At 40.4% G+C, this 25,032-nt stretch overlaps 1 protein-coding gene across 2 annotated transcripts in view; it reads left to right on the top strand.

The window, feature by feature from the left end:
- Positions 1 to 25,032, top strand: part of FLT1 (fms related receptor tyrosine kinase 1) — a 177,526-nt gene that overhangs the window by 90,659 nt on the left and 61,835 nt on the right. For both annotated transcript variants that reach the window (XM_041764815.1, XM_041764814.1), the window contains exons 12-14: positions 820 to 928; positions 7,392 to 7,700; positions 12,430 to 12,576. In XM_041764815.1, coding sequence (XP_041620749.1) covers positions 820 to 928; positions 7,392 to 7,700; positions 12,430 to 12,576 — 565 coding nt within the window. The remainder of the gene's footprint in view (positions 1 to 819; positions 929 to 7,391; positions 7,701 to 12,429; positions 12,577 to 25,032) is intronic.

The following is a 25,032-nucleotide window of genomic DNA, read 5'->3' as shown; positions in this document are numbered from 1 at the left end:
CTAATTTTTATCTTTAAAAGTAGACAGCACACTGAGGCTTTAAGCTGTATAAATTTGTGTTTCATTACTCTTTGAGACATCACAGTGTAGAAAGAGCTTTCTAGCTCACACAAATGTGACCACTAGCCTTTCTTTAAGGGCTCATTTGTCAAATAACAGCACTCGAATCTAGTGAAACAATAGGGTTTTCACAACTTAGATCTTCATTTTCTAGATCAGGAGTTGGCAGACTGAGAAACTAAGTAATTTACAAACACACAGAGCCTTCGGGAGCTTTCCAGAACCCTATTAGCACCTTCGGGGCTACGGTGTTACATTCCTTCAGTGCATAAGAGAAATATGGCCAACCTCTCCCTTCTGTCCTTGCTCACTTAACACGCCCATTACAGAAGCAAACAGCAAAGAAACCTCCTGTTAGCAAGTGGCATCCATAGGCTCAGGTCATCCAAACAAAAGGGAGGCCTCAGCCTCACCTGTTCCTCTCATTGACGTGAAACTGACCACCTCTCAGAGTAGGACGTGCAGTCCCGCATCTCAGCTTCAGGTCTGTAATTGTTACGCCAGCAGCACGAGATAAATAAGCCTGAAACCCTCATACGAGTCGGATGTCATAGCCCCCGGTCTCCTGAGGATCTGCTTTCCTGTTATTTTTCCATTCTTGCTGGGGCTCGGCAAAGAGAGAGCCTTCTGGTAACTGCCATGTGTGCAATACTACTTTTGTTGAATGAATGGAACAGCTGAATCGTCTCACCCTTAGAAGATGCTTAGGGGTGTTCAGATAGTTCTTTCCTCCAGCTAAAGGTTCCTTCTCTTTTACAGACGGCTAGCACCTTGGTTGTGGCTGACGCTAGAATTTCTGGAATCTACAGTTGCATGGCTTCCAATAAAATAGGGACTGTGGAAAGAAACATAAGCTTTTATGTCACAGGTAAGCTGTTTATCCTATACTCGCAAAGCCTGGAGACCTCACTGACCTTTCATTATGCCTGTTCTTAGTGTACTTAGAGCTTGAGATTTGTTTGTTTTTAAACAATCCTATAAAATTGTTCAACTTGGAGTACCTTCATCCTTGTTCTCAGGAGTAGGATCCTACAACACCACTGGATCTCCTAATGAATTATTTCTCCGAGTTACCTTTTAGAGTTCTGTGAGTTCTGGATCGTGTATTCAGGATCTTGTCATGTTCATTTTTGAACTCCTTTCAGTACCTGGCACAGGGTCAGGTACGCTGTGGTTGCTCAGTAATAATTAAGGACACCACACCTGTGATAACATGATTTTGTCTTTTAAACCGAGAAGCTCATTGTCTCACTCACAACTTAAGTAATTTCTACTTTTGAGGAATGAGGCTCTCCTGTAGAAATCTGAAACTGAATTTGTTGTCCGTGATTAATGTGCTGGGTTTTGGTAGCATTTACAGATTTTTAGCCTCACATATGATGGTCTCTACAAATCTCAAAACTTCCAAGGTACACAAATGGCACTCCCTATGTCCCTCCATGGGTACAGGAAGGAAGTAAGTAGCTCAAAGTATAAAAACAATTGCCTGGCTCTGCACTCCCCCAATTTTCTGAGGAAACCCGGGCAGTTTGCCAGCTTTCTGGAAACTTCGCGCTGCATGGGGCAGGCTGCAGCCATTGCCTCGAGTTCTCTAGAAAGAAATAGGTAGGTCTGGTTGCATGAGACACACAGGGTGTCAGATCACAGGGAGCCTTCCGGCCAGTTAGCCAATCCTCAGAGAAGCTGTGTCGTGGGAGATCTCCTGCGGTAGATTCTCACAGAATGTCAGAACTGGAAGAGACTTTAGAGGCTATTTAGCATTATAGCCCTCACGCTTTGCAAGTGAGGAAATGGGGTTTGGGGGGTGGGCAGGGACACAGCGGAACCACTCTAGACCAAGTCAGCCCCTGTCCCCTTACATCCGAGGAGCGGATGGGAAATCATCTTTGCATCCATTCCAAATGTGAGAAGTCCTTTATTTAGAGAAGGATTCAGATAGCCGTTTCACAAATATTGGTTCTCTAATCAATCTCTGATGATTTAGACTAATTACAAACAAAAGTTTGTACTGTCCTTTGTATTTGCTTGCAAACAAGTTCCCATCCAAATCCATAGTCACTGTGTATATATGATTTAAAGTGTAAAAGATTGGGCAACTCCTGTTCCGAACATTCAACAAGTTTAAACAAGTTCCACGAACACTAACTATTGAATAGAACAGCTCAGCTCTGTACGGAGCACATGAACAGATATCAGTGAAGCCCTGCCTTTACAGGAAGACAGTTTTAGCACAAAAAAGAAGTGGTGTCTGTACCCTAATATCAAAAGGTGTATGCAGAAGTTATGTGGCAGATGCATTTACCAACGCTAAGCCAATGCTGTCCAGTAGAAATACAAGAGCCACATATATAATTTAAAATTTTCTAGTAAACCACATCTTTAAAAAATAAAAAGTAGAATGAATTTTATTTAACCCAGTATATCCCAAATACCATTTCAACATGCAATTGATATTTTTAAATGTCACAAAATTTTAAAATATTTTAAAAATATTTAATAAAAATATTAAACTTTTAAAATTTTAAAAGAACTGAAATAAAATTAATTTAATAAAATTCAGCTCTTCCGTACACTAGCCACATTTTAATGCTCAGTAGCCACACATAGCCAGTGGATTCTGTATGTACAATGGAGCTGTCAGCCTCTAGGAAGGAAAGGCTGAGATGGTCCTGGGGGGAGGGGAGGGCATGAGATTTGAACAGGTAGAAAGAAGACAGGCTTGCCTTGGCATTTTCAGAGCCAAGGGAAGAGTACCAATGGAGAGCCATAAACCATATATGTAACCATATAACAAGTTCTCAATGAAGCAAACAAGTCATTATGTTTCAGCTCTTTGCAGACAAATATACATTATCTCCATGATACATACCTTGCCGGAGAGGTGAGATGCAAATTTAGAATTCTGGGCCTACTCACAGCCCCACAACAGAACGTGGCAATGCTTGGAGGTTTAGAAGGAACTGCCCCCCTCTCTCATCTTCTCTATTTCTGGCTCTGTCCAACTACTGCACCTGCGTGTATGGTCTCCACAGCCCACACATCCAAGCACTGTCCACACCGCTGACTAACAGTCTTCCCTGGGATCTAGAAATGTGCACACCAATGAGCAATTGGACCTCAAGAGGACAAACCTAGGGAAGAGATCTTTGACAGTCAGGAAGCAGACTTGGGATCATCTTTTCAAGGAATTCTGGGATCCCAAGGATTGGAAGCCAGATATGGAAGTGAGGGTGGCATGCTTCCTTGACCCCACAGACTATACTATGAGGAGGGGGACAGCCAGAATAGAGCCATCTAAAGGCCCAGGACAGGGATCCCTCTTGCCTGGGTCTGAAGACAGTACCGGAAGAAGAGGTACCAAGAGTGGAGGGGAATGTTGTGTTCATTTCCTTCTTCAGAGTCCCCAAGAAAGATTAATTGATGCTCGGCCTTAATTGCAGCTCCAATACCTAGCCTATCCCACGGAGCTTTGCATTGGCTGCATGTCTGTCTGTGTGGGGTGGTATTACTGACAAAGCTAGTCACCTGTTAAATGCAGAGATTCCCTCCTACCTCTTACCACATTATACAATTTATTACCATGGAATGGTTGAAATCTAGATCTCAAGGCTTGTCCATAGAAGGGAGCTATGAGAATTGGATCCAGGCATGCAGACTTGAGGCTTACAATGCTTTTCCTCTAGAAACTCAAGAGCTTTAATCTTACACTGAAATGGAATATCATTGCTCTGAATTCTTTCCCACCAATCCTGAAAAGTTCTAGTTTTGGTAATCATAGATTAATCTGCTTATATTTATTGTTTCTTTCCCCACTAATGACTACCTTTTTCTCACTGGAGATAAAACTAGATACTCTCAGGAATGTTGGTCCTTACACATATATTTTCTGAAAAATGAACATATGTTTACTCCATGTTTATGCTTGACCTAATGCAAGGACTGCTTTAAGAGATCTAAAATTTAACTGTTCTAAATCAAAAGATCTGGATTTGGATCCTTATTGATCCATTTCATGCATGTTGCCCCTTCCTTAAAATCTAATAACAACTCACACAGTTGCCTTCCTAACAGCACCAAATGAAAACAAATTCTCTGTGACCTTTAGAATTCTCTACTGCTTCTACTCTACATTTTGCCATTCACTTGTACATAGTAACTACTTGAAACAAGCAAAACTTTCTAGTAAATGTACCTCTTAAAGAATGTTATTTCTGTTCTTCAGTAGGAAGCCTTCTTTATCACCACCTGACAAGTGAGGCACCTCTCAGCCTGTTAATTTCTGTGCTTGTCTGTTTCATGAACTTAATTCACTGTTTGCTCCAAGTCAGAATGTATCCCCCACAAATATGCATCTGTGTAGATTCCTCCTTGCACCTAACCCTAAGTGGAATGTCTCTTCTAAGCAAAGATCGATTCTTCTCCACCATACCTCATAAGATGCCATGGATGTGATATGTGTTAAGGTGGGTGAGTGTCGGTTGGTGTCAATGAGGATTGTGATAAATCTGCAACAGATACTTAAGTGTGGGAAGGATTCTTGCTTTCACTTTGTGAGAAGGCAAGTCCTTGGGTCTGTTTTTGTACACAGGCAGAAAAGAAAAGAGAAACGAGAAGAGAAAAGAAAAGAAAAGAAAAGAAAAGAAAGAAAAGAAAAGAAAAGAAAAGAAAAATCCACATGAATTAAAAGGAAAAATCCCTCTGGATTCATTAACTAGTGTTAGGACATTTTATTTATCTTCTGTGGCTCAAAAGAGAAAACCAAAGGAGTTATTCTGAGAAATAGACAATCATTTCTAAGGGGCTGTCTGGTAACATGAACCAAATTAACTTCACTCATAGTGTCCTTGTATGAGCAGACCTCAAAACCTAGTTGGTTCTTTTCTTTTCCTATGCGTGTGTTTTTGCGGTTTGCTGGCACTCCGCATGACCATGGGTGTGTTAGCAATTACTGAGGGCGAAACAGGAACAGCACTGCCTTATCTCCCTGGTTTCCCAGTGTCACTAAATGCATTTTATTTTGAGATTCCTGGTGGTGCTTGGCAAAGATAAACAAAATCTTCCATCAGGAAACCTGTGAGCTATTTCCACAGGAAGTTTCAAATCACTAAAGTAAATAGAAACTCTACATGATCTCAATGGTGTTACTTGGGCTCGCTTGGGTTCTAACCACCAGGACGGGACCTCATAAATGGAGAGCCTGTGTATGGTCTTGAGACATGATCTAACTGTGGCCAGTGCCCAGTACTTCTGGTATCTGTGTAAAAGTTGACGGCTGATGTTTTACTCCTCAGGCTTGGAAGATGTCCCAAGTATAAAAAGATGCTGAATTAGAGGGGCTATTTCTGACACCTCATTGTTATGTTAAAAATGAGTGTCAGCTGCTTCTGCATCTTCTGGCACATTCTTAGATACTCATTTTAAAAGCAGGAAAACCTCTGCTGGTCTCCTCTCTCTCCAACCACTGACAGCTTCATAAGCCACAGCTACCCCCTGCTCCCAGGTTTCAAATGAATACTTTGGCATTTCTTCAGACGTGACACTTTATAATAAAGCCAAAGCCCAGAAAAATCAGAAAAACAAGCAAAGTCAGATTTAGGAAAGAGTTGATATGATATCTAATTTTGGACTATTGTCCCCTTAAGGTTTAAAGGTTTCTTTATAGCTTTGTGTGCAACGGATAATAATAATAATAGCAGAACATAGTGCTTTTCATCTTCAAAGTACTTTGTAAAATGTTGGCCCAAATTCTTTGCTCAAATACAGATATGCCACTAAGTAACAAGCAATGGGAGGGTTTTGGGAGCAGGTCAATTCAGGGCCAGTAACCAATGATTTTTTTTTTTTTTTAATCCTCTGGGGATATGGTCCAGAATGAGACTAGGGAACTCTGAGCACAAAACCTAAGTGACAGTCCAGGGTGGGAAGGCTGAGGAGAGGAGCTCCTGAGGTGTTGCTGGAGTTGGACATGAAGGCTATAGCTGGGGACTGACACAAGAGAAATGGCTTTTAATGGCCCACTTTCTGAAAACTATTTTTTTTTTTAGAGTAAATTTTTGAGAGTAAATTTCATTTTTTTTGAGAGTAAATTTTTTTTTTTGAGAGTAAATTTCATTTTTTAAAATTATCCTCCCCCCTCCCCCATTGTCCCCTGGCTTTGGAATCAGGCAACTCTTCCAGATTAGTTGGCTGCATTTTGTTCTTTTTATATCCGGGTAGAACGATCACCATGAAAGGAGCCCTGTGCAAATGACGTAACTCTAGGCCTGCCCACTGTGCCAACCAAGAGCAGGCAAGACGATGGCACAGCAGTAGGAGGGAGATACTATGCATTCAGTTGTTGGAAACTGGAGAAATCAGCTATTTTGTGGTTTTGTTTTGTTTTGTTTTTTAACTGGAAAAGTTTAAGATTATAGTGGTACTGGCTGGCATGATTGAAGTCCCCTACCATGTACCTGAGACTTCCTCTTCTCACCTGGTCACAACTTATTTTGGTTAGTTTCACCATAACACCACCCTAGGTTCTTTATTTTTATTTACTTACTTACTTACTTACTTACTTACTTACTTACTTATTTATTTATTTATTTATTTATTTATGAAAGTCACAGAGAGAGAGAGAGAGAGAGAGAGAGAGAGAGAGAGAGGGGCAGAAACACAGGCAGAGGGGGAAGCAGGCTCTATGCACCGGGAGCCCGACGTGGGACTCGATCCCGGGTCTCCAGGATCGTGCCCTGGGCCAAAGGCAGGTGCCAAACCGCTGCGCCACCCAGGGATCCCAGCACCCTGGGTTCTAAGTACAAAGAGGACTTCCCTGTTCTGCTCACTCACTATGCACTAAAGAAATGAGGGGCACCTGGGTGGCTCAGTGGTTGAGCATCTGCCTTTGGCTCAGGTCATGATCCCAGGGCCCTGGGATCGAGTCCCACATCAGGCTCCCCGAGGGGAGCCTGTTTCTCCCTCTGCCTATGTCTCTGCCTCTCTCTGTGTGTCTGTCGTGAATAAAAAGTCTCTAAAAAAAGAAGAAGAAATGGGAAATGTGGTTATCACCGCAAGATGTAAAACAAACTCCACTTTGAAAAGCGATTTGGGGCAGACAGGGATGATGTTACCATCGTACTAACCAGCCTGTTTGGCACTTCCTGCCTCACTTCTGATGACACGAACTCGGTTCTGACCTGGGTTTGATCAGTTCCTTGAGAATGAAAATATAAACACTCATCCTTTTAATGCTGACGCTGAGAGAATTTGTGTTGGGACCATTCTTAAGATCTAGGACAATCTCCTGACGAGATTGATTTTTCTATGAACTGAATTCTTTATTTTTTTTATAGATGTGCCAAATGGATTTCACATTAACTTGGAAAAAATGCCTACGGAGGGTGAGGACCTGAAACTGTCTTGCACAGTTAACAAGTTCTTATACAGAGACATTACTTGGATTTTGCTGCGGACAGTTAAAAACCGAACAATGCACCACAGCATCAGCAAGCAAAAAATGGCCACCACTAAAGAGTACTCCATCACCCTCAATGTCACCATCAAGAATGTTTCCCTGGAAGACTCAGGCACCTATGCCTGCAGAGCCAGGAACATATACACAGGGGAAGAAATCCTTCAGAAGAAAGAAGTTACAATTAGAGGTGAGCACTGCAACAAAAAGGCTGTTTTCTCTCGGATCTCCAAATTTAAAAGCACAAGGAATGATTGTACCACACAAAATAATGTAAAACATTAAAGGACTCATTAAAAAGTAACAGTTGTCTCATATCATCTTGATTTATTGTCACTGTTGCTAAACTTTCCGGCTCAGAGGAGATGCTCCTCCCAAAATGAGTTTGGAGATGATAGAAGTGATAATGAGCTCCCAAGGTCCCAGCTCTGGGCTCCCCACTCAGGCTGAGGGCTCTGTTCTCTGGGGCCGACTTGGTGCACGTTTGGATTTGGAGGATCCCCGCAGTGCATTCTCTGTGGTTTTGTTTTGTTTTTTTTTTTTTTTCCTCTTTGCTGTCTTCTCCTGCCTGATAAACAACAACTTGGGACTGATCCTTTCCTCCCACTTTGATGCCAACCTCTTTGTATGTTTCAGTTTCGAAGCTGCGCAAACTGAATAATTGAAACAAATGCTGGTTTCTGCCAAAGATGGACATGAATAAGTTAATTTTCCAGCTCAGAATGAGTACAGTTGCATTTGAGACTGTTGGACCTCTGCCCGGTTTTGTTTTGTACCATTTCATCTGCTCTCGAGTTGTAAATAGCACCTGGATAGCAAGTTATAATGCTTATTTATTTGAAAATGCTTTTTTTTTCCTTTTACATTAAGCACATTAATCTTAAACTGGAGCTTCTAAGATGGGCCCCAGGAGTGCAAGATGTCGGTGTAATTCAGAGGTATTAAAGCTTTACCACAGTTTGAATTCAGATTGCCCACCGGGTCCAGCCCACGTCCTGTGTCTGTCTGGGTAGCGAGCTGACTAGTCGGTGCAGGGCTTTCCCCTCACTGCCTCTGAGTGGACTAGTCAGCTCCCAACTGCATCTGAAAAAAATGGGCATCGTGCCTTCGTCTTACATAGATTCATCCCCTGGTGATTCTTTTAAAGAACTCTCTCCTTTTGAATTGATGGCATTCAAAGATGTACCACAATGAGTTTATCAAGGCAACCGAGGCTCTTGTGACCAAAAGGTTGAATGCATTCTTCTAAATGTAAATCTGAGAGCTGTCCATTAAAAAAAAGGAAAAAAGTCCACTTTCCCCATATGCAAATATTAATGGGATTTTTATGGGGATTAAAAATGGCAAAACTACAGAAGCAGAATTGAGAGCCGTTTAAAAATACACACCATTTTTCAATCGGGAGAGATTGTAATCTCCTTTTTTAAGCTTGCATTTGAGGGGAAAGTGACTTTTCACCAATTTAATATGCATTGCATTGTTCTGTTGTTTTTATTTATGATTGATCATTGTATGTGCCTTGCGTGAACTATTGGAAAACAAGCTACAATGACCAAAATAGCCATGGCTGAGAGCACAGTGGCTGGGCAGTTCAATAGAAGGTGACAATATGACAACTTTTCAGGCTTGGGAACTCACCAGACTGTTTCCTCCTTTAGGTAACAGACTCTGTCCCACGGCTAAACTTGTCTTTCACGTGGGAATTGCTTTTGTCAAGTGTGAAAGAGTAAACAATAGCATTTCCCCAGAATGCCAGTTTTATGGAGTCCCAAATGCTCTGAAAACAATTAGCAACCTGGAAGTTGTCAGCCCAGAGGAAAGAATAATCAATTGTATCTTGAAATTTTACCTATGGCTCTTTTGCCTGGCGTCTTTGTTCATTCTAAGTCAGCATGTTCCTTCAGGAAACAATGCCTTAGTGCCACGGATCGTGGGGACTCCATTTTTCCTAAAGCTGAAAAAGCAAATGGGAGGCTTCTGGAAAAATGGCGAAGCAGACATGTAGAAATGACCATTTCCTTCCCTTCAAAACTGCGATTGCAATTTTTGCGGGGAGGGGAAGGGTGATCATATTTACAGGAGAGGATCTTAAGTACTTCCAAGGGATGACTTTAAGAATTCCACAGGGTAATTAGTTGTTCACTGTGTAATTCATTCATCCTTCCAGAGTTTCAAAAAGAAAAATCAATTGATTGGCTTCCATTTTGTATTGGTTGCTCTTTGGGGCAGGCAGGAAGGGAGAGATAATGGGTAAAAGAGAGAGAAAGAAGAGCCTAAAATAGAGAATGATTGAGTTGGGGTAGAGGGCATGAGGCTGGTTCCTCAGTCCCCTGTCCAAGTGAAGGGGAGACTATATATTTATGAGACCTGGTGGATCTTTGGGGCCATAACATCAAAAGCTAAAAGAAGAACCTGGTGAGGAGCTATCTTTGGCTACTGATAACCAGCAGAAATATTCTGTTAATTCTGATTTTCTCCATTTGAAGGGATCAGCTCCACTTTGTCAAGTTTTGGAAAGCAGCTCCCTATTTCCAGCAAATAACTTAGGGTTAATAATAAGGGTTCAATGTACCTTTCTTACCTAAAATGTCAAAACAGATTATAAAGTATACAGGGGAACTGATAAAATGATTCATTGGTTGATTGGTCACTTAGACACCAGTCAAAAATGAGATTGTTCACGTAGGAGAACATGTTTTTCAGAAGTGGGTACAAGGAAAAATAGTATACTGTATGTTTCAGTCATGTTTATATGAACTTTGTATTTAATTGAGAGTCCAATGTTTATTCTGCAGCCTTTTTGCTGCTTCTCTTGTCTGAAGTTTGTCTAGTGCAGATAGGGCCTTTGGGAGTTCTCATGACATTTCTGTTAAACTGTTCTCTTTCACATAAGTGTTTTCCAGTACACCTGTCACGGAAGCCAAATGCTGTCTTTGTCGATGATGCTATAGTTTGTAGCTATGAAAATAATTTGGGTGTTGTAGGTCCTATATTCAGACTTCCTTTTTATAATAAAGCCTCTGGGCAATGATAGATTATTTTATTATATTTAGTGCATGGGAAATAGTCAATGAGGTAGCGGAAGCTATTCAAATATAACTTCGTGAACTGTGACATAAATGAGATACGTCAAATTTGGCTTGCCACTGTAATAGACACTAAGTAGTAATACGACACTGTTCTTCATTATCTTGTCATGTTTCACTAATACGTTTGGAACCTTTGCTGTGTAAAAATGTCAAAATTGTAACAATCAAGTGTGTAAAAGTTATCAGCATTGAAGATTTTGATACCTGGCCGCATTTGCAATTAGGAAAACCCATTTGGCAGATTGCACGGAATGCAAACACAGAAATGCTGAAACGGTCCTGCCTGGGGAAGCATAATAGACTAGAAAGATCCAGAGAAGGCAAAAGGGCCGTTGCGATCATTCATTCCAAACTATGAAGAGTGTCTAAATCAGGGCTCTCCTTTCAATGCTCTTTTCAGCCTTCGGATTTCATTTTGTATAAAGTGAGGAAAGACTAGTGATAAGCTTTGGGAATCAGAATTTAATGAGAAAGCTGTTCCTTGGAACAGACAGTACCCTGCCACGTTATTATGCCCTGTCAACATGCTGTCAAAGTTGTATGATAATATACTTTTTAAGCTGAGATTTCTAAATTGCTTTAATGAACGCTAATCCTGAGAGTTTCCCTGCAGGAATAAAATGAGAGAGGTTTGGGGACTCGTCAGAACTCTGCAGGGACATGAAGCCAAAGCCACTGCAGTGTGTCACCTCTTAGAGCATTGTAATCACGCCTAAGCTGCTTTCACACTGTTAGTACAATCAGATGAGGAAATCCAAAATGGTCAGAGAAAGCTCAGATTGTATAATTGAAGCCAGTGGCGCAGAATATGTAAGTCACGCCAAAAACTCTTTTGACTTCTGTTCCAGGGTTTGCAACAAGAGGGGGTGAAGAGGATGACTCAGGAGGGTGGGAAGGACATTAGGAGGTGTCTTTATTCTTTTACCTTTGGAAGCTTGAGCTGCCAATCCAGCACTCGCCTAACTAGAATGTATACCCATCAGCAGGACTACTTCATTAAATAGAGACACTGTACTCATTGGGGCCTCGGGGGTACTGCTGTTCCAATGTGGGATTTTAATGTTGTAATGTATTGCATCCTAATGTATTAAATTCATTTTGTTGTACTATATTGGTTGGCATTTTATTAAAATAAATTGTATTGTATCATATTTGTATGTTTTAAGAGAAAATAATATAAAATACAATATTTGTACTATTATATAGTGCAAAAACTACAAACCTATGCCTCTGCCTCTTGAATTAATCCTATGGTTGCTTGCGCTGGGGAAGGGATGGAGGAAGGAAATAATCAATAAAGCTTTCAAAGTTCAAGAAATGCTCCTGTTTGGTCTGCTGCCTCACATTTTAGGTTACTGATAGCTGAGTCACACAGACATGCCCTCACAAACAACACGTCAATAAAATCACATACAAAGTTACATTAACACATCACTATAATACTATATCTTTATGTAGAAATCCATTTTAAGCCTATATCCCAAATCACGGTGTTTCCTTTTTCGTTCCTCGAATAGTATGCAAAACCCTTAGGTTTCAGAAAAGCTTCTCTCACAGAAAGGAAGAAACCTAGTGGGCCAGGCAAAAACCTTGATACTGAATACTATAGAATTTTGTTCTCGATTTTACTCTGTGTTCTAATAAACTTCAATTTGTTAGGACTTAATAAAGATGAAGCAGGTTATGCAAAGAAGAAAAATTTCAGGAACAAAATATGAATGTAGCCTTACAGTTGAGCTTTGCTGTTCATCTATGTAAAGTGTTGATGTGCATATATAACAAAAGGATACAACAAACCAGTAATAACAATCCCCTTTCTTTATTCACTAGATCAGGAAGCCCCACACCTGCTGCGAAACCTCAGTGATCACACGGTGGCCATCAGCAGCTCGACCACATTAGACTGTCCTGCTACTGGTGTCCCAGAGCCCGAGATAACCTGGTTTAAAAACAACCACAAAATACAGCAAGAACCCGGTAAGAGATTTTGTTTTCCTTGGATTCACTCTCATTCTCATCATCCTCTTCTTCCGTAACATTTCTCTCCCTTCCTCTCCATGCATCTAGAACCACTTGCCAGTAGAGCTCTGGTTCATGCTCCTATCAACTTTCAATGAGGACTGTTTGGGCCCATTCTTAACGCACACCATATTCCTAACCATGTAGAAAGATCTGTACGGAATCTGCTGTAAATGGTGCATTCATAAAGAAATGGTAAGAGTCCTTTAGAAAATGTGTCAGTTCAGCCTGACAGCAGGGAAAGTGAGGTGCTGGTTCCTTGGCTTGAGGTGCAGCAGAGCTTTGAAGATCTGGTATATACGAAGTTCAGAGTAGTTTTATCATCATTTTAATGTACTTCTTATCAATTTTAATAATTTGGTAAAAAGCAGAATATTTTAAATGATAGAATACTGGTAAAAAAAAGGCAACTAATGATCACATGTTAATTTTCTTTCAATAAAATATATATTTAAGAACAACTCGACATAAATCCAGTAAGTATCAACACTGTCTGTTGCCTGCCTCATAATTTTGTCATTAAGATGAAAATGAACTGATTTATAATTTTGCTTAATAATTCCATTTATATGAAAAATAAGATTGCCATTTATTTGCAATAATCCAACCACCTAAATCAAATAACTGACACTACAGAATGGTCCTTGAATGTGAGACCTCTATACACAGCAAAATCTCCATTTGAGTTTGATGCCCAGAAAGGGGTTGTAGTATAAGATCTCCAATTTTAAGGTATGTTAAAAACGCCTTACACTAAGCTGGTCCCATTTACATAATTTTTCTCCATAAAGCAGTGCCTCCTCTTGTATTGACGTCATTCACTTCATCATCCAAACCAGAAACTGATGAGCTCCCCTACGTCCTTCTCTAATCTATCACCAGGCTGAGCAGGTTATGTCTAATAAATACGAAATCTTTCTCAAGGTCATCCTTCCCTCTGCTCTCCTGTTGTCATTCTCTGGGTTCCAGTGCTCATTATCTGTCTCCTGATCATCTCCTGACTGATCTCTCCAACTCTGTTTTCTCTCTTGGAATCTTCTTTTCCATACAACTGGATGAAATGCAGCTGTGAACATGTCACTTCCCTATTTCAAGTCTTCTACTCGCTCTGCATCCCAGGACAAAGTTCCAGCATCTGCCAGAGAAGGCCCTCAACAACTGGCCCTCCCTAACTTCTCCAACTCCATGCTTGCCCTCCCCTGCCTTGAACCTTATACTCTAACAATTGCCAAACTCTTGTAGATTGCTACACATGGTATGCTGCTTCGACCCCCTCTGCTGCTTCTGTTCTTGTGTCCCCTCTGCCTGGAGTACCTTCCCATCATCTAATGCCTACCTGTACTTTAAGGCCCAGATTGGGTTCTGTTCTTCCTCCAGAAAGCCTTAGTCTACCCCTGCAAAGAGGGTGCAGATCCTCCAGGGGTCTTTATTATTTATAAATGTTTCTATCCTCTCCTACTGAGTTGTTTTATAATCATGAGTTCATATCTGTATTATGCATATTTCCGCTGCTCTCTTACTGCCCTGTATCATCAGTTCATGTGTATGTTTTCTTACATGTTTATTATATCAGCCTCCTCCTGAGGACAGACAGTATATCTTTATCTTATTTGTATCTTGTTTCTCCTTTTGTCCTCAGAACCTGACAGTGCTTGGCAATCAATAAATGTTTCGTGAATGAATGAATGAGTGAATGAATGAGAGTTTTTCAGAAAGTCTTATTCTGTCCTTAGCAAGTTTGCTTGGTAGTACCAATGCCTGGACTTAGGGGTGGCTGGGGAGGCTATATCATAGAATTTTTAAAGCTAAAGGGATCTTTGGAATATCTTTATTGTAGGGTAGAAAATTTCTGCCCGATGAGGTAAAGTGATTAGCCCAAGATGACACACTATTAAGATAGGTAGTTTCATGGAAAATTAATCTCTTGGGGTTTTCTACCAAAACAAAAAGATAAATGAATACATGAATAAATAGTTTGTGAAACAATACCTGTAATATTCTCCTTTTAGAGATTCAGAGTTCACACTACTATCTTAAAGGCTCCAAGAAGTCCTATATTAAAGAAATCAGGTAAATTGCTTTCAAGTATTCCCCCAAATAACTTGATCACAAAATACATTTTACAAAACAATAATGTAAGATGTTGGTTTCTTTGAAAGAAAGAAATAAAAAGAAAGCAAGAAATTTGGCATGTGTTCGGTTTTTATACTTTGGATGTGGGTTAAATAATTAGAGTTGAACCAATTTCAAAAGCTTGTGACCATCCTGGGACTGGAGGGTAGACAAGGCAAGAGGGTATGCCAAGGCTGTTACTGCAAATGGAAAAAGATTATTAGGTGTTCGGGAGGGATTGAATCCTAGCATTACCCTCATGGGTCAGGGAATTTGGGCAACTCACTTATCCTTCTTCTCTGAGCCCCTGTTTCTTTATTTATAAAATTGGGAGAATACTGACCACACAAGGATGTGGTAAGTTTTATAGGAGTTAATATCTCTAAGCTTGCCTGTAGTTATGGCTGAGTAAATGTGACCTTCTGATCTACCTCATTTATACAGAAATCGGCCAATGAGTTGTCAGAATTTGTTGAAAGGTGTCAGAAGGGTCAATTAATAACTCAGCTAAAATGTCAAACAATTCTAAATCTACCAAAACTATCTTCCTCCTAGCTTTCTTTGATCTTCGGAGGGCCAAGAGAAGAATATCTAAAAAGAGTCTTAGATAAATTCTTACATAAAATCTTTTATAAATGTCATTCTAATATGCTACTCTTGGCATTTATGGAGTTTAACTGTACTAAGTCATCCATTTTCTCTCCCTGTATCCACTCCTTAAAACTGCTATAGCCTTTTGGAAAAGAATTTCTTAATTTTCTGGAGATAATCTCTAATATGCATACAGTATTTATGAAGTTTCATATATAAGATTTCCAATTTAAGGCAGCAAATTCAGCAGCCAGTGCAATAGGCTCTATGACTATATGACTATGACCTTGTGTTTGTGCATGTAGACATCTTCAAAAATACCAACTCTTGTTATTATTATTATTTTTTATAAACCTAGGAGTAAAGATTACAGGTAACCAAAGTGACAATCCTTGACTCACTGGTTACTCCAAAGCTGAACTGGGAAAAACCTCAAAAGCACAGCCTGGAAAGGACTGAAAACTAGTCCATTTTATACTAAGCCTTTGGAAAGCCATACTGAGAATAAATTTTAAATAAAGCCTAAATAATAATTAAATATATTTAATGAGATATTTAATATTTACAAATACAAAAGATATGAATTGTATTTAATGAAATATATAATTATAAAACATTTACACATATAAAATATATCAGGTAAATAAATAATGTTTAAAATTAATTAAGCTAACTATTTGAAATTTAAAAATCTAGAAAATAAACTGCATGTCCCTTAAAGACCTGTGACACATGGCAACTCAAAAAAAAAAAAAAAACCCATATACTGAGAGGATTGTAGTGACCTTGGGTCTGGGATACAATCTGGGCCATCATCCTTACCATTTGTTAAATGACAACTTACCCTATTCCAAAGAAAATAGGAGACAGGAAACAGGGCACACGTGAGAGCTCGTGCTCAGGACAACTGGCCATAAAATGCCTGCTGAAAAGTCTTTACGGGAGAGCTTTTCTCCTCCTTCCTCATTTCCTTTCAGGAAACCCTTCAGTGAGGCACAGCTATTCTAGAGAAGAAATGCAGTTTTAAGAAAGCCTTATGAAAGCTGAGTAGTGCTTTCTTGGGCCAAAGGGCATCCACAGGAACAAAAGGGGAGCTAAACATGCAGACACAGGGAAGCATATGCACAGGGGACTGGAGGCAGCCTCCACCAGGGCACCCCCTGCAGACCATGTGGTCCACTGCACTCAGGGTGGGCCCTCCTGGCCACACACCTGCAGGCTTGGAGTGAGGGGTTGGGACTCCGTCAGTACTCCACCCTGCCCCGTGGATTGCCATTTCCTCCCAGCATCCCCGGACCATCTTTATTTCCCTGCCAGGGGGCCCCAGAGCCCACCTCCACTAGGGATCCTCCTTTCACATTCCAGTACATGGTGACTCTTCCCTTCCTTTGTGTCTGGTTTACTTACAATTCATGTCATAAAATGTGTCACTTACTCCCTTGTTCTGTTGTGTGTGCTTGTTTTTAAAACCTTTGAAGATAGATATAATGTCTTAGTAGGCCTTCTCTATTAAAAATAATAAAAATTTATTGAGTAGTCACCAGGAACCAAGGCACTGTGGTGCGATTTACAAATATCTCATTTACTTCTCACCACTGTCATCAGAAGTAGGTACCGTTGTTAGACGGCATTTTGCAAGTCTCGCCTAACTTAGCTGACTAGGTGCCTGGTCCTGTTCTAAGCACGTCCCTTGCTCATCATAACAATCCTATGAGGTTTGCTAAATTATGATTCCTGTTTTACAAAGGAAGGAATGAGGAAACGTAGGCACAGGAGAAATAATGGACTGGGTCATAGAGCCTGTGCCTTTTTGTCCAAGGCTGGGACCAGAGGGTGACTCTGGAGCCCACACTCTGTGTACCCAGCCTGGGGCTGACCACTGGTGCACATTACTCCCAAGAACACATAAGTATCACTTAAAAAAAAAAAATAGGCTCCATGTCCAGTATGGAGCCCACTGTGGGGCCTGAGCTCAGGACCGTGAGATCAAGAGGTGAGCTAAGATCAAGACTGAGCCACCCAGGTGCCCCCTAAGCACTACTTTTAAATGACCTCATGGGCATTAACAAGCATATTTTTAAAACAATATTTTCTCAGTTCTAGTCCTTAAAGCTTAAGCTTCCCAAAGACTATATAGTTTGTTTTTTAAATGTTAAAAAGTTAAAGCATATTAAAAATATTTAAAGCATTTTTTTAAAGCCAGCATGCCCATGGGGGCCTGGGGTGGGTGGAGCATGGGACTCAGTCTCCAGGTCATGGGGTTCCAGCCCCATCTTGGGTACAGAGATTACTTACAAATAAAATCTCAAAATAAATAAAAGCAGACATGCCCTATATGAAGATAAAAATAATTTCAAACCCAAATCTAGTTACTTTTAAGTTTTAAAAGGTCCAGAATTTATTCCATAGCAGCCCAACACTCTTTTACTCATTCAACAGACATTTATAAGGCAGTACTTTGTGACTGGTGCTGTGTAGGCTCTGCTAATACAGCAGTGAATGTGAAAATTAAGATCTGGATAACAAAATATCTAAAGTAGTTAGTCTGTATGGGCATTTAAATGAGCACAACCTCTTCAAGCCACAACCAGAGGTGTCCAGATGTGTCCTAACTTATTCATTATCATCATGCCAGTTGGGCACCAGAGTTAATGAGTCTAAAAATGGAATACGGTGAATTAATATATGGGACAAGTAGAAAATATGTCTCTACCACAGTTAAAATATCTTGAATACATCAGTTATTTGAAAAAATACATCCTCTGTGCTTCAATTTTCCTACTTTCATGCTACACATACAAGAGATTCTCAATTATTCATCATTCATGGAATATGCAGAATGGATGAGAAATAGAGGAAATAAGAGAAAACATGCCAGAAGCAATAAAGGCAAGAGAGCTTCCAAATTAGAACTGAGGAAAGAAGCCACTCTGAACTATTAGGAGGGCTGATAGGGTGCAGAATATTGAAGAGAAAGGTGGTCTGAGACTCATTTACTTTGAAGAGACAGGTGAACAGAGACTTGAACAGCTAAAGCAAGTAGAATCTTAAGGACCAGAGAGGAAAGAAAAATGTCAGAGGGAAGGACCAATAGCAAGTTGGAGATGAAGTCTATTGGCCAGTGGCTGCTTTGAGTATGGCTTGATTCTGAGGGGTATTCAGACAGCAAGCTCCTCTAAGAAACATCCATTTCCTTTGGGTTAAAAATATTAAGGATTTGTACCCAGACTTGGAGCAATGGTATGAAGTCACCTTGGAGAACAGATGGCCTCCTGGGTGTCTTCATTACTTCTTCAGTCACCTGCCCAAGGGACCGGCAGTTCTTCCAAAATGATCAGAAAGTCACTTTTCTACCTTACACTCTTCCCAGATTCTTCACTGAGGCCCTAAAAATGTTCAAAGCTATAAAGAGCTGAGCAAGCAATGCAGATAGGGCTGTCGGCACGGGCTTGATGACACTCTAAGGACACCAGATAAGTGTCCAAGGTGGATACAGAAAGCCTATCTAGCTTGCTTTTACTTTGATCCAATCACAAACCACCATTGTGCAGAGTAAATGGGGTTTCTGAAAAAGTCATTAAAACGCCGGAAAAAGTAACAAACTTCCCTCTGGAAATAAATTTAAGAGAATAGAAAACAATGCTGCTCTGAGCTGCTTCTAGTAAAGCCTGCCTAAACCCAGAAACCATCAGCAAACCATCATTAAACGATTGCTTAAATGAAATTTCTGTGGCAGCGAACCATTTCAGAATATTTTAAGATAAGAGCATTACAACAGGAACAGCAAAGAGTTTAGAAAGAATAAATTCTTTCTTAAATAGCTTGAGGTTGGAGCAGGAGAGATCACTCTGACCCGCTGATTAATATTCCTTCCTAAATTGGATCTTGGTCACTTAGACTATCTAATGACCTGAAAGGGACAGCTTTCCTGTCACCACTGGATCACTGACACGAAATACCTGTGCGAATGAGTGCATATCCAAATCAATGTGACTGGTTGTCCTCATACCTGGGGGGTACAGAATCATGTCTGAAGTATAAAGTGGTTTCCATAGACCTAGCAAAGACCTGAAGGAATAGAGGAGAGAAATGAATGAGGATGCTAATGCCTAGGGATAATAAAGTGACTATCTGTCACCCCCGGGCTGTGAGAATCAGCAGCTTTGCTTGATTTCTTTGTGATAATAAAACTCAGAAACGTCAATTATCTTTTGCAAAACTTGAGTAGTAATTGCCTTTTCTTTCCTATGAGATCCACCCTTATGGCATCATGAATGAAGACATTGCAGAGAAGCATGTACAAGATTCGGGGTATGTGTAGGGCAGTGCACGGGAAGGCGAGCTGGCCGTTGTATTTATCACCCCCGTGGAGCCCCATCAGTCTGCTATTAGGTAGCTGTTCTCACCATTCCTTTCTCTCCAATATGTGTCCTTAAGTTAAGGTAAGGTGGGGGTGGGGGGGGAGTTCCCGTACCAGACCAAGAACCACCAAGCTTCACAAGTGGCTCTACCAGTAGCTGCTCTCCCTGGCCAGAATCTTCCAACAAATTCCCAGGGTTTAGCTGTACCCCTGACAACAATATAAGCCTAGAGGATGTTCTGAACATGTTGCAGAAGTAAGAGTTCTATTCTAAGGATAAACTTCCATTTAGAAGTCGAGGCAAAAGGAGTGGAATTAAGGAAAGAGTACAGGGAGGTAACAGCAGGAAAACATTGCCTTCAGTTGGCACTGCCAGCGTGCAGCGCTACAAGCCCAACCCCAGACGGAAGAGGAACCCTAACTTTGATCACAGCCTTAACATGGTGAAGAAATGGAGGCTGTCACTTTATGGCCTTCCACAATTACTTGTGAATGTGAGGCTGGTTCAGTGAGGCTGACGGGTACAGCTGGAGAGCTCCATGGTTTACACCCAGAAAAGTAAAGTAACCCATGGCTAGAGTCCTATTTTGTACTGAAAAGTCACTAGAAGTTATTTATGGAGAATCAGCCTCGACACCCAAATATATCTCTTTACCAAGCTAACACCCAGCTGATGTAGGTCTTGTATAAACTTAATATGTAGGGAGCCCTAGCCTAATGCTTTCCTCAAAGAAAATTTCTTGTATGCATTTCCCAGCAGACCCTCCTCATCCCCATCCAGCTCAGAAAAGCCTCCCAGAAGCTGTGAGCCACAGCAAGACACAGCCGAGGGAATCACACATACTAAAGGCAGCACAAGCCCACTCATATAAACAGCAGGCCCTCCTTCTGGTTGTTTTAAAGGTTGGTTTTGTGCCTTTTCAACGTCCTCTTGATTTTCAAATGAAAAATTAAGATCGTAAGAGATGGAAAAGAACTTAAGAATGCATCACTTTAGAAAGAGCCTCTCCCTCCCCTCTTTTGTTAAATTATGGCAAAATACATATAGCATGAATACGACCACTTAATCATTAATGTGTACAATTCAGTGACACTAGGTCTATTCACAATGTTGTGCAACCATTATCAATATCTAGTTTCAGAATTTTTTCATCACCTCAAAGAGAAACTTCATACTCACTAAAGCTTTTGACTATGAATGAACCTCATCTTCGGATTCTTTCTGTGACCTCCTGCAGCAAACGGAACTGTAATTTGAGCACAGCCAAGATCAGCAGCCTGTTCTGTCTGATTAGCAGTCAGTGTTTCAGGGCCCAGTAGCAGAGAAGAAGAAACGGGGAATGAAGAAAAACAAAGAGAAGAGAAATAGAGACATATGGGTGTGTGATGGGGGAGGAGAGAGGGTAGGCCCTCCCAGAAACCACCCTGCAGATCTCAGGGCTGCACCCTAACCAAAGTCACCCCAAAACTAAGAGCCACCGTCTGGGTGCTCAGAGTGGGAGGCATCTCCATCTCCAATCTACGATTTGCTGCTTACACCAGAGACTACTTGGCCAAAGCAGGAAAAGCCATACTCCACCTTAGATAATTTTGTATCTCCACCTCTTAGCAGAACAATTAAATGGAGGTTTTCTATTTCATGTGTCCAGAATTTGCCCTGGAAACTCTCCCCTCCCTCCAAGTACAAACTCGAAACAGTCTAACCAGCGCAGTTTAACCAGTGACAGATGCAGGGCAGCTGGGGATCCCCAGGCAGCTCAGGAAAACACGCAAACGAATGTACTCCCAGATAACCTAGTCAGTGAACTCAGCCATCACCTGCACTACTGAACCTCTGCTGATAAAGTCAAATTGAGAAAGTTCATTCCTCCTCCACCCCACATTTAAGTGCTTCAGTTTTGCATTCTCTCCTGCTAGAAGGGGACTTAAACAATTAGATTGTATGTTATTAGTTTAAGTAGTCATCGCATTCAACTCAGTTGTAATTAAACCAGCCATCACTGAAAAATATAGCACAGCAAACATAAATCATGCCCCAATACACATACACACACACTTGAAAGGGGGCCAGTCTTCTGATGTGATGGTTTTTGGTTTAGCTTTTTATTGCTTTAATCCAAAATCATAGTTTGTAGTGAAGTATAAATATGTCTTTCTTGCTTCACAAATGTTTCATCATTGTATGGTATTATACTGTAATATTTATAATATTATAAATTATTGCAAATGTTTCAGTATTTGGAGATATATATCTTTTAAACTTTTATTCAGTGGCTCTTTTTTGATGATAAAGAGGCTCATTTCACTTATAAAACTATCTTTTTTTAAAATTAAATAATACATGAATTCATTTTCATTGTGAAAGATCACATAATACAGAAATAGCATAAGCTATAAAAATTCCATCTGGAGAATTAACACATGCCAACTCTTTGACTTGTAGTTTGTCAACAATCTTACCTTTTTAAAATCTATATATGTACATACATACAAATTTGGGGCATACATATATGTAGGGGCAAATAATAAATGGGATTCATTCATTCAAAGCTATTCAAAGCTAACTCTATGCCAGGAATATAGAGGTGCTTGGAACCAGACGGAACCTTGAATTTACATTCTAATGGAAAAGCCTAGATAATAACTTTAACAAATAGAACTATAAACATATTGCCTACGAATAGACAGTAATAACTGCTATGATGAACAAAATCAGATAATGGATTATAGTGAGTAACCAGTAGAGGGGTGATGTAGGAAAGCCAGCATCTCTAGATCAGTCATGCTATGTGTTTTGTTTTAGGACTTGCTTTGACCACAGTGTTATTTTGAAGGTCTTTCTATGTCAGCACATACTGTTCTGCCTCATTCTTTTTAGCATCCATATACTATCATATGGTATGCTTTCCCAAAATTTATTTCTTCTACTGTTGTAAAAATAAGTTCTTGACTTTAGCCTCCATGCAATGCAGTACTAATACCATACCAATCATAGAAACACTACTTCAGGGGCACCTGAGGGGCTCAGTGGGTTAGGCATCTGCCTCTGGCTCAGGTCATGATCCTAGAGTCCTGGGATTGAGCCCTGCATCAGGCTCCCTGCTCAGTGGAGAGCCTGCTTCTGCCTCTGCCCTTCACCCACTCATGCATATTCTCTCTCTCTCAAATAAGTAAATAAAATCTGAAAGAAAGAAAGAAAGAAAGAAAGAAAGAAAGAAAGAAAGAAAGAGAAGAAAAGGAGAGAAAAGAAAAGAGAAAAGAAAAAAAAGAAAAGAGAAAAGAAAAGAGAAGAGAAGAAAAGAAAAAACAAAAGAAAAGAAACACTGCTTCGCTCTACACAGAAAGGCCACTTTGGATGAATGGCTGTATTCTGCAGGATAAATGCATCCAACCTCATGGAGGGACCACGGCAAATCTGATCATAGCACAAGAATGAGTGAAGCAGGATGGGGTGCGTTCATATGTGCACACACCTGTGTGTGTTTACAATTTATAGATGTTAACTATAAAACCTCAGCTATCAACTATGTATATAACTATAGACACAGCACTGCTTGACACATTTTTTTAGGTGCCTGAATCATCTTGAAATACTTCATTAGAACAATGGCGAGGTTCCCAGTGAAAGGGCACAAGAATGCTTTTCATTTCTAAATGTTTGGAAATACATGTGTGTTTGGCATCGTTTCAAGGTGCTCACTTTAACTCTAACCCCATCAAGTCAACTGGTTTACAATCTCGCGACAGCTCTTGGAAACCATTCTGTTATCATAACCCAATTTTGTAAGTTAGGCTAGTGAAGCAATAGCCATTGTCCCAAATGAAAGGCCCTTTGTTTAGGGCTTTTCGTTTATTCAGTGGTTTCATGAAGAAGAATATTATACAGCATTTTCTACCACTGTTCTCAATCTTATTCTTTTTTTTTTTTTTAAAGAGAGAGAGAGAGTGGCAGGAAGGGCAGAGGGAGAGGGAGAGAGAGAGAATCCTAAGCAGGCTCTACACTCAGCACAGAGCCCAACACCAACTCCATCTCACAACCACTGGGTTCAGGACCTGAGCCAGAATCAAGAGTCAGTCACTTAACTAACTGAGCCACCACCCTTAGGCGCCCCTCAATCTTATTCTTTTCTAAGAGCTCCTCCTCTCTGTCTTTCTCATAGCTAAAGAGCAAATAGTCTCATCGAGGATGACATTGCTCATCAGATCTCCTTTAGACCATGTGTTTTAAGCATCTCATAATTCCCTTCCAACATAACACACTATTGTAAAGGCTGCCTTTCACTGTATTTCAAATTATTCCACTCTTCACCAACTTTTTTTCTTACATCTGCAAATGCTTTGCTGCATGGCTTGACCTTGGGGTAAGATTCTCAACAGAGAGAAAGCAGCAGCCCAGTGATGATCCTTTGAAAACACTAGAATCCTTTGCCTTTTTAGTGCCATTGAATGAGTCCACCATTGTTCACTTGCCATTTTTGTCAATCTTTGCGGCTTACTAAACTTGGATTTCTCTTCCCTGTAGTTGTTCAAACCTCTGAAGTTTGAGTAAACACAAGCTCCTCTGTGTTCTTCGTGGGAAGTTACTCAGACATCCAGTCTCTAGTTTTCCTGGGTCACCTTAACCATCTTGAATCCATATTTGGCTCTTCTGGCCCTTTGTTCAGATACAGCTCTTAGCTAGTCAATTCCTTTAAGAGGTATCAGTCTACAGGTCCAATTTACCATGTACCTACAACTGTATACATCCTCATCCTCATGGCTCCTCTATAACGAACATATATCCTGTGCCAACTTAAAAGAATTTCTCATTTCATTGGAGAGCCAACACTATCATAACAAAATTTACTCTTTATTTTGTTAAACCTAACATCTATTGACTACCTATTGCATGAACCGGACATTTTGTCACATTCTAGAGAAAATGAAAATGAACAAAACTTAGTCCTTACCTTTGGAAAACCTACACATAATAGGTACAAGTCAGTTCATAAGTATGCAGTGTGAATAGGATAAAATTCCGCGAGATACAAATGGGCATTTCCGATTAGAGTGATCAGGGGAGACTTCATGGAAAGGTGCCATCTGAATTGGACTTTGATGGTTGAAGAAGGGAGTTTTGATGATGACGATTCATTTGGCCAAATTGCATGGGCACGTTCTCTAAGTCACAAGTACAGATGCTAAGCTGAACAACAAAGTATGAGTCACTGGTCAGACTAGCAGGCCAATTTAGGAAATGTCAAATTTTTATGGAAGGAACAGGAGAAAACCACATGGTATGCCTTAATTTAGTCAAACAAGTTAAAGATCTATAGATTTATTTACTCAGTGGTGAATTGGATTAAGGTTCC

Source organism: Vulpes lagopus, chromosome 8 (assembly GCF_018345385.1).
Source record: "Vulpes lagopus strain Blue_001 chromosome 8, ASM1834538v1, whole genome shotgun sequence".
Taxonomy (NCBI): domain Eukaryota; kingdom Metazoa; phylum Chordata; class Mammalia; order Carnivora; family Canidae; genus Vulpes; species Vulpes lagopus.
This window is presented reverse-complemented; position numbering and strand designations above follow the sequence as displayed.